Source organism: Hypanus sabinus, chromosome 9, assembly GCF_030144855.1.
Source record: "Hypanus sabinus isolate sHypSab1 chromosome 9, sHypSab1.hap1, whole genome shotgun sequence".
Classification (NCBI taxonomy): domain Eukaryota; kingdom Metazoa; phylum Chordata; class Chondrichthyes; order Myliobatiformes; family Dasyatidae; genus Hypanus; species Hypanus sabinus.
The window spans coordinates 129,021,340-129,034,461 of NC_082714.1; the positions used below are offsets into that span (position 1 = coordinate 129,021,340).

Here is a 13,122-nt window from a genome sequence, read left to right on the forward strand (position 1 = left end):
GTTGAATATAACTGGACACACTATGACCACTGAATTCCTGGCATGATGTTCTGTCATGAGAAGACTTGGAAAATGGAAGACTTTGATCTGCCAATCTGGAATGCAGACAACCTGTACTAATATACCAGGATACCTTTTTACCAACTTCTGTAATTTTAAATAAATAAATACATGAAAGTTATGATGAGGGAAAAGCCAGGGTAAATTTTAAAGAGTCAATTAAAACTGACATAGATTTACAAAAAAGTTCGTATGAAAACAATACTGAAGTTTAAGGGTGGTGAGGTGAAGATATGTTTCAACCAAAGGAGGTGCATGACTCTCCTTCCATCTGCTAGCCTGCAAGTCACCCTAGGGCAAGATGTGGCACCTACTTAGTCACCCCCCCCCCCCATCAGGGTCACATGATGCTATAGGAGCAAGCAGTGAATGATCGTATGAGCAGCTGGTGCATATCTCAAGTTCTCTTTATGTGACCACTAACTCCAGGCAGGCAATCTCTGAAAAGTATTGCTAATGGCTGAGGTCACCTGTCTTGTAGCGACACTGCCAAGAAGAAGGCAATAGCAAATCACTTCTGTCGAAAAACTTTCCAAGAACAATCATGGTCATGACAAATGGAAGACCATGATCGCCTGTGTCATTTGACACGGCACATGATCATTGTGATGATGATGATGATGACTGAATGTTAAATTGATCCAGGATAAAAAATTGCTTCATACACACTGGATAATCTGTATTGTATCAGAACCAGATTAATAATTTATTTAGAAATACAGCATGGTAACAGTCGGCATGGTAACAGTAAACAAGTCTGTGTCACCCAATTTTATCCAAGTAACTAATTATCTAACTAACCTGCAAGTCTTTGGGATATGGGAGGAAACCACAGCATCTGGAGAAAACTCACATGGTCATGGGAAGAACGTACAACCTCCTTACAGACAGCGGGAGGAACTGAAATCAGGTCACTGGTGCTGGAATAGTAGTACGTTTAATGCAATTAATGTCACAGCTCTCTCAACCTTAAGAATCACCGAAGAATTGCACTTTCACTTTAATGTCAAACTTTCGCTCTATTGTATAGATATTGAGATCACAATTATAACAATTTTTTAAACAAATTCATTTTTAAATTGCTTTTTGTTGAGATTCCACCTTTCCATTTGAGAAGGCAGCCATTGTTTGATGACTCATTGTATTTATTTATTTGTCCATTGAGACACAACGCAGAATAGATTCTTCAGGCCCCTCAAGGCATACCACCTAGCAACCACTGATTTAACCCTAATCTAATCTTGGGACAATTTACAAAGGCCAACTAACCTATCAACCAGTATGTCTTTGGACTGTGGGAGGAAACTGGAGCACCCAGAAGAAACACACGTAGTCATGGGGAGAACATCCATACTCCTTACAGACAGCAGAGGGACCTGAACTCAGGTCACTGGTACTGTAAAGTGCTGTGCTAACCACTACGTAATTAGACCTATTTAAATTTCATGGGAGCTATACATATAGAGCATTCAATTCATATAGAGGACTGCTAAGTTTAGCAAGTTCTATTCTCTAAAGAATTCTAATGAACTACTTGATTGTTTTGGCACACATTATTCAGAACACATCAATTTTAATTTAATAACCTGTTATGTTGCAAATTTGACTCAGGACAGTTGTAGGGTGGTAGATGGGTGTTAAAGCACTATTATAATCACCACACTTCTGGATTCATGGGAGAAACAGGATGACAGTAACTGATGGTATTTCACACCATTCTCTGTAAACTCTAGAGACTGCTGTGCGTGAGGAGATCAGTATTGTCTGAGATTCTTAAACCGTTAATACAAACATCTAATCAGCCAGTCATGTGTCAGCAACTCAATACATAAAAGCATGCAGACATGGTCAAGAGGGTCAGTTGTTGCTCAGCCAAACATCAGAAATGGAAGGAATGTGATCTAAGTTTCTTTGACTGTGGAATGATTGTTGATGCCAGATGGGATGGTTTGAGTATCTCAGAAACTGCTAATCTCCTGGGATTTTCACGCAGAGTGGTCTCTAGAGTTTCACACACAACATGCTGGAGGAACTCAGCAGACCAGGCAGCATCTAGGAAAAGAGTACAGTCAATGTTTTGGGTTGCAGAAAAGCCCAAAACATCGTATCACAGCTGCAGAATAGGAGGAAATCATGAAGGGATTGTCTCCTGAGTCCTTGAGGATGGAAGTCAGAAACAGGAATGGTGTAATAACTCTACTGGGTGTTTTCATAGCCCTCCCCTTCCAATAGTAACAGAGAGAAGCAGATAGGTTGGCAGATTCTGGAACAGTGCAATAATAATAGAAAAGTTGTGATAGGCGATTTTAACTTTCTTAATATTGGCTGGTATCACAGAGCAAGGGGTTTAGATGGGATGAAGTTTTATAAGTGTGTTCAGGAAAGTTTTCTGATGCAATATGTAGATAAGCCAATTAGAGGAGAGGCTATACTTGATCTGGTATTGGGAAATAAACCTGGTCAGGCATCAGATCTCTCAGTGGGACAGCATTTGGAAGGTAGTAATCACAACTCTATCTCCTTACCATAACACTGGAGAGGGATAGGAACAGACCATTTGGGAAAACATTTAATTGTGGTAGGGGAAAATATGATGCTATTAGGCAGGAACTTGGGAACATAAATAGGGAGCAGATGTTCTCAGGGAAGTGCATGCCAGGAATGTGGTAAATGTTCAGGGAACATTTGCATGGTGTTCTGCATAGGTATGTTCCATTGAGGATCCACGGAGACAGCGCTTTATGGATCCAGAATTGGCTTGCTCATAGAAGGCAAAAGATGGTTGTGGATGGTTCGTATTCTGCATGGAGGACGGTTGTTGTGTATAGTCTGGAGGGTAGTCAGAGGTTACAGCAGGGCATCGATAGGATGGAAAATTGGGCTGAGAAGTGGCAGATGGAGCTCAACCATGAAGTGGCTCATTTTGGTAGGTCAAATTTGAAGGCAGAATGTAATATTAATAGTAAGACTCTTGGCAATGTGGAGGATCTAAGAGATCTTGGGTCTGTGTTCATAGAACACTCAAAGCTGCTGCACAGGTTGACAGTGTTGTTAAGAAGGCATATGGTGTTTTGGCATTCATCAACTGTGGGATTGAGTTTAAGAGCCGTGAAGTAACATTATAGCTATATAAGACCTTAGTTAGACACCATTTGGTGAACTGTGTTCATTTCTGGTCACCTCATTACAGGAAGGATGTAGATGCTACAGAGAGAGTGCAGAGGAGATTTACAAGGGTGTTGCCTGGATTGGAGAGCATGCCTTATGAGAATAGGTTGAGTGAACTTGGGCTTTTCTCCTTGAAGCAATGGAGGATGAGAGATGACCTGGTAGAGATGTATAGGATGATGAGATGCATTGATTGCGTAGGTAGCCAGAGGCTTTTTTTCTCAGGGCTGAAATGGCTAGCATGAGGTGGCATAGTTTTAAAGTGCATACAAGCAGGTACAAGGGGATGTCAGAGGTAAATTTTTCAATGGAGAGTGGTGGATATGTGGAATGTACTTCCAGCGAAGATGGTAGAGTTGGTTACAATAGAGTATTTAAAGAGACTCTTAGATAGGTACTTGGAGCTTAGAAAGATAGAGGGCTATGCAGTAGGGAGATCCTAGGCAGTCTCTATAGTTGGTTACATGGTCGGCACAACATTGTGGGCCGAAGGGCCTGTAATGTGCTGTAAATTTCTCTGTTTCTATGTAATGAAAAAATCCGGTGAGAGGCAGTTCTGAGGACAAAAACACCTTGTTGATGTGAGAGGTCAGAGAAGAATGGACAGACTGGTTAACGCTGACAGGAAGGTGATAGTAACTTAAATAACTACGCATTACAACAGTGGTGTACAGAACAGCATCTCTGAATGCACAACAAGTCAAAACTTAAAGTGGATGGTCAAAAGCAGCAGAAGACCATGAATATACACTCAGTGTATATCCCTTATAATGTGGACACTGAGTGTATACCGTGTCTGCTGGTACATCACTATTAGCTGATATAACAGAATATGGAGTCCGATAGTGGGTTCCCAACTTGGTTGTGGACCCCTTGGTTAATGGCAGGGGTTAATGGCATAAAAAAGGCTGGCAACGCCTGAGAGTCCTATGATTTTAAAAAGTATCTATTTTGCATTTATATGTCTTTGACTGACATCTAAATTATTCGATTCCGTTTGGCATCAAGCTGGGTTTTGTGCTCTATTGATAGTCTACCTACCGGTCAACTATGAAATAGGAAACAGGTCAGTCCTGATATCCCATCTCTTGCGTCCAGAACAAGTGCTTCATTATAGGAAAGGCGCACCGATCGATTTGCAAACAAATGCAATTTGTAAATGACGTTAGTAGGCAGAGGGATATATTATCTAACACCATGGACACCGGTAACCGCAGGGAAGCCGCACAAATTTGTATTTGCATTTTAACTGTTATTCAATAACAGGTTAGACCACATGTCAGCGAATGTCAAAATGTCAGTAGGTATCCGGAATTTGGACAACTTGGTGGTATTCCAGGGTTGTCCTTGCCGTCCAGCCTGTGATTAACGTCACAACTTCCTATAAATACAGCTACTTCCCGGCTGGCGAGAGGCTGCAAAGTTTAAACAAGCGGCTTTGCTGAAATCCCCACTTCACTGCTTCGCACAGAAATACCATGAGGAATCAGTGGGTTAATACTGCGTTAACGTTTTATATCCTTTGCAAAGCAATCAAGGTGAGAAAACTGATTCTGCACGTTTGTTTTCGCTTACGTAGGTTCTGTGTTAGGAAACAAGGTAGACTATTTAAACTATTGCTCCCATGTCAACAGATTTTCAGTAAAGTGTATGGTAGTTGTATCGGGCCGGACAATATTCATTGCTTTATGAATTTTTATAGCAAGGGAGAACTACTTCAGTGGCGGAGTCATTGGTGATTCCTCTTGGTTTACTGAGCATTTAATTCGAATTGATTTAATACATAGTTATGTTATCTTTGTCATTCACTCACGTTTTGTGTGATCTGTGTGGATCTAACGTTCTGCTCTCTCATTCCTTCACAAACACGACTGGTATTACTCACATCAATCCATCTGTAATCGTGAATGTCCATTCACACGGCAAAATCTCGGGATGCCCGCGCTGCACGGTTCCACGGCTGATGAAATTGTGATGACTGTGGTCCTCTTCTGCAGGTTGGGGCTCAGCTTTGCCTTTACCCTTGTCGCTGTCCCCGGATCCCGCCCCGCTGCGACCCGGGATCTTCTCTGGTTGTGGATCGTTGCGGTTGCTGCCAAGTTTGTGCGAAGCAGATAGGAGAGCCATGCACCAGATTGGACGTGTGTGACCCTGATCAAGATCTATTCTGTGATTACAGCATCAGCCTCTCCGGGGACAGAGGGATCTGTACCTGTAAGTTGAGGAATACTGTTTGTGTGTGTGTGGGGGGGTGGGGAGGGGGGTCGACGCGCAAGGTGTACAAGGAAGGCATTTGGACCCATGGACCAACATACAAACCTGTTGGACAAAGACAGTAGAGGAGGCATCATAGGTGGTGGCAGAGGGATGGTTGACGTTTCTTTTCGAGACCTAGCCGCTTTGACGCGGGATTTCGACACTGGACGTCGACAATTCCTTTCCTTCCACAGATGTTGTTTGACCCGTTGAGTTCCACCAGCGAATAATGGATTGGCAGACACCAGACGAGCTGGAATGGAAACTGCTGACCATGAAATCTTCCAACTGAACAGAATTCATGAACATCTTACAGTGTTAGCTAGACATTACAGGGAATGAAACTTGATCTGTTTTAACTTGCATAGCATTCCATCCGATCAGAGAAAGACCCATAGGTTCACTCATCACCCTTCGCTGCTGCCTAGACTAACCTATTCTTTCTCTCTTTCTCTGTCCCCTATGAAAGGTTCATGAGCTGAAACGTCGTTTGTCTTTCCACAGATGCTGTCTGACCTGCAGAATGTTTCCAGCATCTTTGGTTTTATGCCATTGAAATTGGAACAATGAGTAGTAGACAGGCGGAGATCACACTAAAGCAATATGGAGACTACCAATTTGTGCTTGGTTTCCCCAAAAGGTACTGCAGGGCAAAGCTCATTTACCTGTATGTTGAACGTATTTTAAAACTTTAAAATCTGAAGAATGCTGGAAACAATCAGACAACATCTATGGAAAGAGAAATAGACAATATTGCAGGTCAAATTTTTAGTTCTGGCAATGGGTTCCTGAGGTGACAAGTTAACTAAAGACTAAATGGTGTGTGGTTCAGTCCATCATACTTTTCCTTGTACCTATTGTCTGGCACAAAAAAGCTGAAGATGCTGTAACTCCAAAAGAAATGCTGGAAGCGATCAGCTGACCAAGCACCATCTGTTAAGGTAAAAATCTGCGTTCAGATCAAAGATCTACAAAATTAGAAAACAAGCAAGTTTTAAATAGCAAAAAAAAGGCAGGGGTGGTGATGGGGATGAGAGAGTAAAGAATATTTGTGAAAAGGTGCAAATCAAAGTTACAATTACTTGCAAAGACGACAGTTAGGTATTAATTTTCTACCTTCAGTCCTCTGCATTGCTCCAACCATGTCCAAAGTAAGTTCAAGGAACAATAAATTGTTCATCATCCATTTGGGTATATTGCAGCCCTCAGGTGTTAATGCTGAATGGAACAATTTCCTTTCCACTCTATCTTCTTCTTCTGTTTCAATTAGTTTCTTTTCTATAGAATCACAGGGTCACTTAGCATGAAAATAAGTTCTTTGGTACACGCAATCTGCTCGGACCTCCACACCATCAAACAGCCTCTATACTCATCATTATTATTGTAATGTGAACAAAAGTCACAAGAGAGACATTGAAGCTAATGGATACAGAAGTGTTGTTTTCAACAAAATGAGACACTCTTGGAGGAAGAGGCCTCTTCAACCCAATATTACATGACATTTTATGTGCAAAGGTAACTGCAGGACAATTCTATAGTTACAATGTATTTACAATGCTTCCTTTAAATTACATATCATTTTCACACCTCCTTCTTTGCACCCACACTCCAGACACCCAAAATGAATGTTAATCAGCATTGTCTGGTTTTCAATCAACTGGTGTCCACAGCTCCAGGAAACTATGGTTCAGTATTGCATTTTAAATTTAATCTACAAGTCTGAAGGTTGGTTGCTGAAGTTAATACTTGCTATGTACCCTAACTCCAGAATATACCTTACCCATCATCATGGTGTTCTGTGGCATATGGCATTGGTGATCATGGTCTTTCCCGATCTTAAGACCATAAGATATAGGAGCAAAATTAGACCACTCTGCGGATCGAGTCTGCTCCACTATTTCATCATGACCGATCCTGGATCCCATTCAAACCCCATGTACCTGCCCTCAGTGCCCCAACCAAGCAGGAATCTATCAACTTCCACTTTAAATATACCCATGGGCTTGGCCTCCACCGCAGTCTGTGGCAGAGCATTCCACAGAATCAGCACTCTTTGGCTAAAAATAGTCCTCCTTCTTCTGTTCAAAAAGGTTGACCCTCAGCTTTGAGGCTGTGCCATCTAGTTCTGGATATCCCCACCAGAGAAAACATCCACTCCACATTGACCTTATCTAGTCCTTTCAACATTTGGTAGGTTCCAAGGAGATCCCCATGCATTCTTCTAAATTCCAGTGAGTACAAGCCCAAAGCTGCCAAACACTCCTCATATGTTAACCCCTTTATTCCTGGAATCATCCTTGTGAACCTCCTCTGGACTCTCAGATAAGGGGCCCAAAACTGTTGACAATACTCCAAGTGCAGCCTGAGTTGTGTCTTATAAAGCTTCAGTATTATCTCTTTGTTCTTATATTCTATTCCCCTTGAAATAAATGCCAACATTGCATTTGCGTTCTAAACTTAACCTGTGAACTAACCTTCTGGGAGTCTTGCATGAGGACTCCTAAGTCTCTTTGCACCTCTGATGTTTGAATTTTCTCCCCATTTAGATATTAGCCTGCACTATTGTTCTTTAAACCAAAATGCATTATCATACATTTCTCAACACTGTATTTTATTCCATCTGCCACCCTTTTGCCCATTCTTCCAATCTGTCTAATCCTGCTGCAATCACATTGCTTCTGCTGCACTATCCCCCCAACCTATCTTTGTATTATCTGCAAACTTTGCCACAAAGCCATCAGTTCCACCATCTAAATAATTGACAATGTATAAAGTAGCAGTTCCAATACTGACCCCTGAGGAAGACCACTAGTCACCAGCAGCCAACCAGCAAATAACCCCTTTATTGTCACTAGCTTCCTCCCATCTGTCAGCTATTCTTCTATTCATGCCAGTACTTTTCTTGTTATGCCATAGGAATTTATCTCATTAAGCAGCCTCATGTGTGGCACCTTATCAAATGCCTTCTGAAAATCCAAGTAAATGACATCCACTGCCTCTCCTTTCTCCACCCTACTTGTTACTTCCCCGAAGAATACTAACTGATTTCTCAGGCAAGATTTCTGTTTACAGAAACCATGCTGACTTAGACTTATTTTATCATTTATCCCCAAGTACCCCAAAATCTTGTCTTTAATAATGGTCTCCAACACTTTCCCAACCGCTGAAGTTAGGTTAACTGGCCTATAATTTCCTCTCTTTTGTCTTCCTCCGTTCTTAAAGAGTGGCGTGACATTTGAAATTTTCCAGTCCTCTGGAACCATGCCTGGATCAAGTGATTCTTGAAAGATCATGACCAATGCATCCGCTATCTCTTCAGCAAACTCTCACAGGATTCTGGGGTGTAGTCCATCTGGTCCAGGTGACTTATCCAACTTAACACCTTTGAGTTTGGCTTGCACTTTTTCCTTTGTAATAGCAATGGTACTCATTCTTGCTCCTTGACACTCATGGAACTCTAGCATATAGTTAGTGTCTTCCACAGTAAAGACTGAAGTAAAGCATCAAGTTCATCAGTGTCAAGATTTCTGAGGATCGAACTTGGTCCCAACATATCGATGTAGTCATTAAGAAGGCAATACAGCGGCTATACTTTATTAGGAGTTTGAAGAGATTTAGCACGTCAACAAATGCACTCAAAAACTTCTATTGTACTGTGGAGAGCATTCTGATTGGCTGCATCACTGTCTGGTATGGAGGAGCTACTGCACAGGACTGAAAGAAGCTGCAGAAGGTACAGCTCCATCTTGGGTACTATCCTACAAAGTACCCTGGACCTCTTGAGGGAGAGGTATCTCAGAAAGGCAGTGTCCATTAATAAGGACCTCCAGCACCCACGGCATGCCCTTTTCTCACTGTTATCATCAGGTAAGAGATACAGAGGCCTGAAGGCACACACTCAGCAATTCAGGAACAGGTGCTTCCCCTCTGCCATCGATTCCTAAATGGACATTGAATCTTTGGACACTACCTCACTGTTTTTTTGCGACATACAGTATTTCTGCTTTTGTGGTGGTGGCATCCGTTGGACTCGAGAGACCATGGATCTGCGCCTGGAGTTTCCAGGGCGCAGGCCTGGGCAGGGTTGTATGGGAGACTGGCAGTTGCCCAAGCTGCAGGCCTTCCCCTCTCCACGCCAGTGATGTTGTCCAAGGGAAGGGCACTAGGACCCATGCAGCTTGGCACTGGTGGCGTCGCAGAGCAATGTGTTGTTAAGCACCTTGCTCAAGGACACAAACACGCTGCCTCAGCTGAGGCTCGAACCAGTGACCTTCAGGTTACTAGTCTGATGCCTTGCCCACTAGGCCACGCGTCAACACAACTAGTCCTTTTTGTTTCAATATACATAATTGATTTACTTGTTTATTTATTATTGTTATTTTCTCTGCTATATTATGTATTGTATTGAACTGCTGCTGCTAAGTTAACAAATTTCACATCATATGCCAGTGATAATAAACTTGATTCTGATTCTGAAGTACTTATTAAGTTCAACTGCTGTTTCTTTGTCCTCATTACCAGCATCATTTTCCAGTGGTCTAATATTAACTCTCACGTCCCTTTTATTCTTTATATTACTAAAAAACTTCTAGTATCCTGCTTTATAATATTCGCTAGTTTGATCTCATATTTCATCTTTTCCCTTCTTATAGCATTTTTAGTTGACTTCTGTTGGATTTTAAAAACTTCCCAATCACCAAACTTCCCACTCACTTTTGCTACCTTATATGCCCTTTCCTTTGCTTTTATGCAATCCTTACCTTCCTTTGTTAGCTGCAGTTGCCCACCCCTGAAATTTGAGAACTCTTTCTTGTGTGGGACATATCAATCCTGTGCCTTGCGAACTATTCCCAGAAACTTCAGCAAACTTCAGCAACCTCTGTTCTGCCATCATCCCCACCAGTATCCCCCTCCAATCCACCTGGGAAAGCTCCTCTCTCATGCTTCTGTAGTTCCCTTTATTACATTGAGATACTGATATATGTGATTTATGCTTCTCCCTCTCAAATTGCAGTAGGAATTCAATCATATTATGATTACTGCCTCCTAGCAGTTTCTTTACATTAAGGTGACTGATAAGATCTGGGTTACTACACAACACCCAGTCTAAGATAACCTTTCCCCTAGTAGGTTCAAGTACAAGCTGCTCTAAAAAGGCATCTTGTAGGCTTTCAACAAATTCCATCTCTTGCGATCTGACACCAACCTGATTTTTCCAATCCCCTTGCATCTTGAATCCCCCATTACAGTTGTGACATTACCCTTATCACATACTCTTTCCAGCTCCCTTTGCAATCTCACCATCACGTCTTGGTTATTATTCGCAGGCCTATATATGATTCCCATAATGTTTTTTTTACATTTGCAGTTTCTTAACTCCACCCACCAAGATTCAACATTCAACATTCTCTGACCCTATGTCACCTCTTGACAATAGCATGATATTTCCTGGTTTGCCATTGTCTTCTTCTGGGCAGCCCCTTTACAAAATGGGTGACCCCAGCCATCACCATTACTCTTCAGAGATTCTCTGCCTGGTGTCAGTGGTCGCCTAACCAGGACTTGTGATATCCTCCTGCTGTTCATTAGACCATCTGGAACTGCATCCATAACTTCATGTGACCCTGGTCAGGGCCAAGCAGGTGCTACACCTTGCCCAAGTCTAACCTGCAGGATAGCAGAGGGAAGGAGTGCCTTACACCTCCATTGGTAGTGACGTATCTCCACCCCAGCACCCAATACTTATACCAATCGTACACTAATTTTATCCTACGCAAACTTCCATCAATTCCTTGAAGCTCTGTCACTCATCCTGGGGTAATTCACAGCAGCCGATGAACCTACCAATCTGCATATCTTTAGGATGTGAGGGGAAAGTGGAACACCAAAGGAAACCAATGTGTTCACAGAAAGAGTGGGTGAACTCCACACAGGCAACGTTGCAGCTGGGGTCACTGGAGCTAATACTGTTTGCACATTAGTGTATTTTCTCTTCTGTTTTAACATAACTGATAACCTTGGTACACCATACCTCAGACATCTCACTTTTCACTCCATCAGCAATGCCTCCCACCTCCCTTGTTCCCATCCTGTGACTTAAAACACATCTGTTTTCTTAATTTTAGAATTCTAATAGAGTCATTTACTAGCCAAATAAAAGTAGCTGAGGTGCTTACCTACCATCACCCCATTTGGCTGCATTTGGATTATATCCCTCTGAACCTATCCTATCCATACTATTGTCTCAAAGGTCTTTAAAATGTTGTTGTTATACCTGCCTCCACTACTTCCAGCAGCTCAGTCCATCGGTGCACCACTCTCTTTGTAAAGATGTTGCCCCTCACGCCCCAATTAAATCTCTCTCCTCTCATCATGCCCCCCACTGATAAAAACACTGTGTGTATTTATTCATAAGACCAGTAAGATCTCGGAGCAGAATTGGAACATTCATCTCACTGAGCCTGCTTCACCATTCCATCGTGGCTGCTTTATTCTCCCTCTCAGAAGACTGCAGCCCTTAGGAAATAATGTTGGAGGGGGATGGGAACCAGAACAGATAGTGGAGTGGTTGTGGAGAAAATTGTTGTTCAGCCTATGTATGATGTCAGGAATCAGTTGCATCTGGTAGGGTTAATGTCGTGAGCTGCGTATACTTCAATGCAAGAAGTATTATAGGAAAGGCAGGTAAGCTTTGGGCATGGATCAGCACGTGGAATTATGACATTGTAGCCATTACTGAGATGTGTTTGCAGGATGAACAGGACTGGTAATTCAATTTTCCAGGGTTCTGTTATTTTATATGTGATAGAGCAGGAGGGATTAAAGGGGGAAGGGGTGACATTACTGTTCAGGGAAAATGTCACGGTAGTGCTCATGCAAGACAGACTGGAGAGATTGCTCTAGCAGTCAAGGTGAAGGAGAATCCCAAGGGCTTCTACAGATATATTAAGAGCAAAAGGATTGCAAGGGACAAAATAGGTTCTCTGGAAGATCAGAGTGGTAATCTATGCATGGAGTTGAAAGATTTTAAGTTGATTATTTTGTATCTGTATTTACTCAGGAGCGGGATGAAGTGTCTGTAGATGTGAGGCAATGCAGCAGCAAAATCATGGACCCTATACAGATTACAGATGAGGAGGCGTTTTCTGTCTCAAGGCAAATTAGGGTGGATAAGTCCCAGGGGGATGACAAGCTGCTCCCTCCGACCCTGTGGGAGGCTAGTGCAGAAATTGCAGGGGCCCTAGCAGAGATATTTAAAACATCCTTAGCCACGTGTGAGGCATTGGAGGATTGGAGTATAGCTAATGTTGTTCCATTGTTTAAGAAAGGCTCCAAGAATAAGCCAGGCTTGTGAACCTGACACCAGCAGTAGGAAACTTATTGGAAGGTATTCTAAGGGACTGGATAGATATGAACAAATGTATTTGGATTGGCTGGGACTTATTAGAGATAGTCAACATGGCTTTGTGCATGGTAAGTTGTGTCTAACCAATCTTATAGAGCGTTTCAAGGAAATTACCAAGAAAGTTGATGAAAGCAAAGCAGTGAATGTTATCTACATGGACTTTAGTAAGGCCTTTGACAATGTCCCACATAAGAGGTTGGTCAAGAAGCTTCATTCACTTGGCTTTCATAATG

General features: G+C 42.2%; 1 protein-coding gene across 1 annotated transcript in view; it reads left to right on the plus strand.

Moving 5' to 3' along the window:
* The first annotated feature begins 4,588 nt into the window (after positions 1 to 4,588).
* LOC132399796 (CCN family member 2-like) overlaps positions 4,589 to 13,122 on the plus strand; it is a 33,583-nt gene continuing 25,049 nt past the window's right edge. The window contains exons 1-2 of the mRNA XM_059980554.1: positions 4,589 to 4,766; positions 5,226 to 5,442. Coding sequence (XP_059836537.1) covers positions 4,707 to 4,766; positions 5,226 to 5,442 — 277 coding nt within the window. The 5' untranslated portion in view covers positions 4,589 to 4,706. The remainder of the gene's footprint in view (positions 4,767 to 5,225; positions 5,443 to 13,122) is intronic.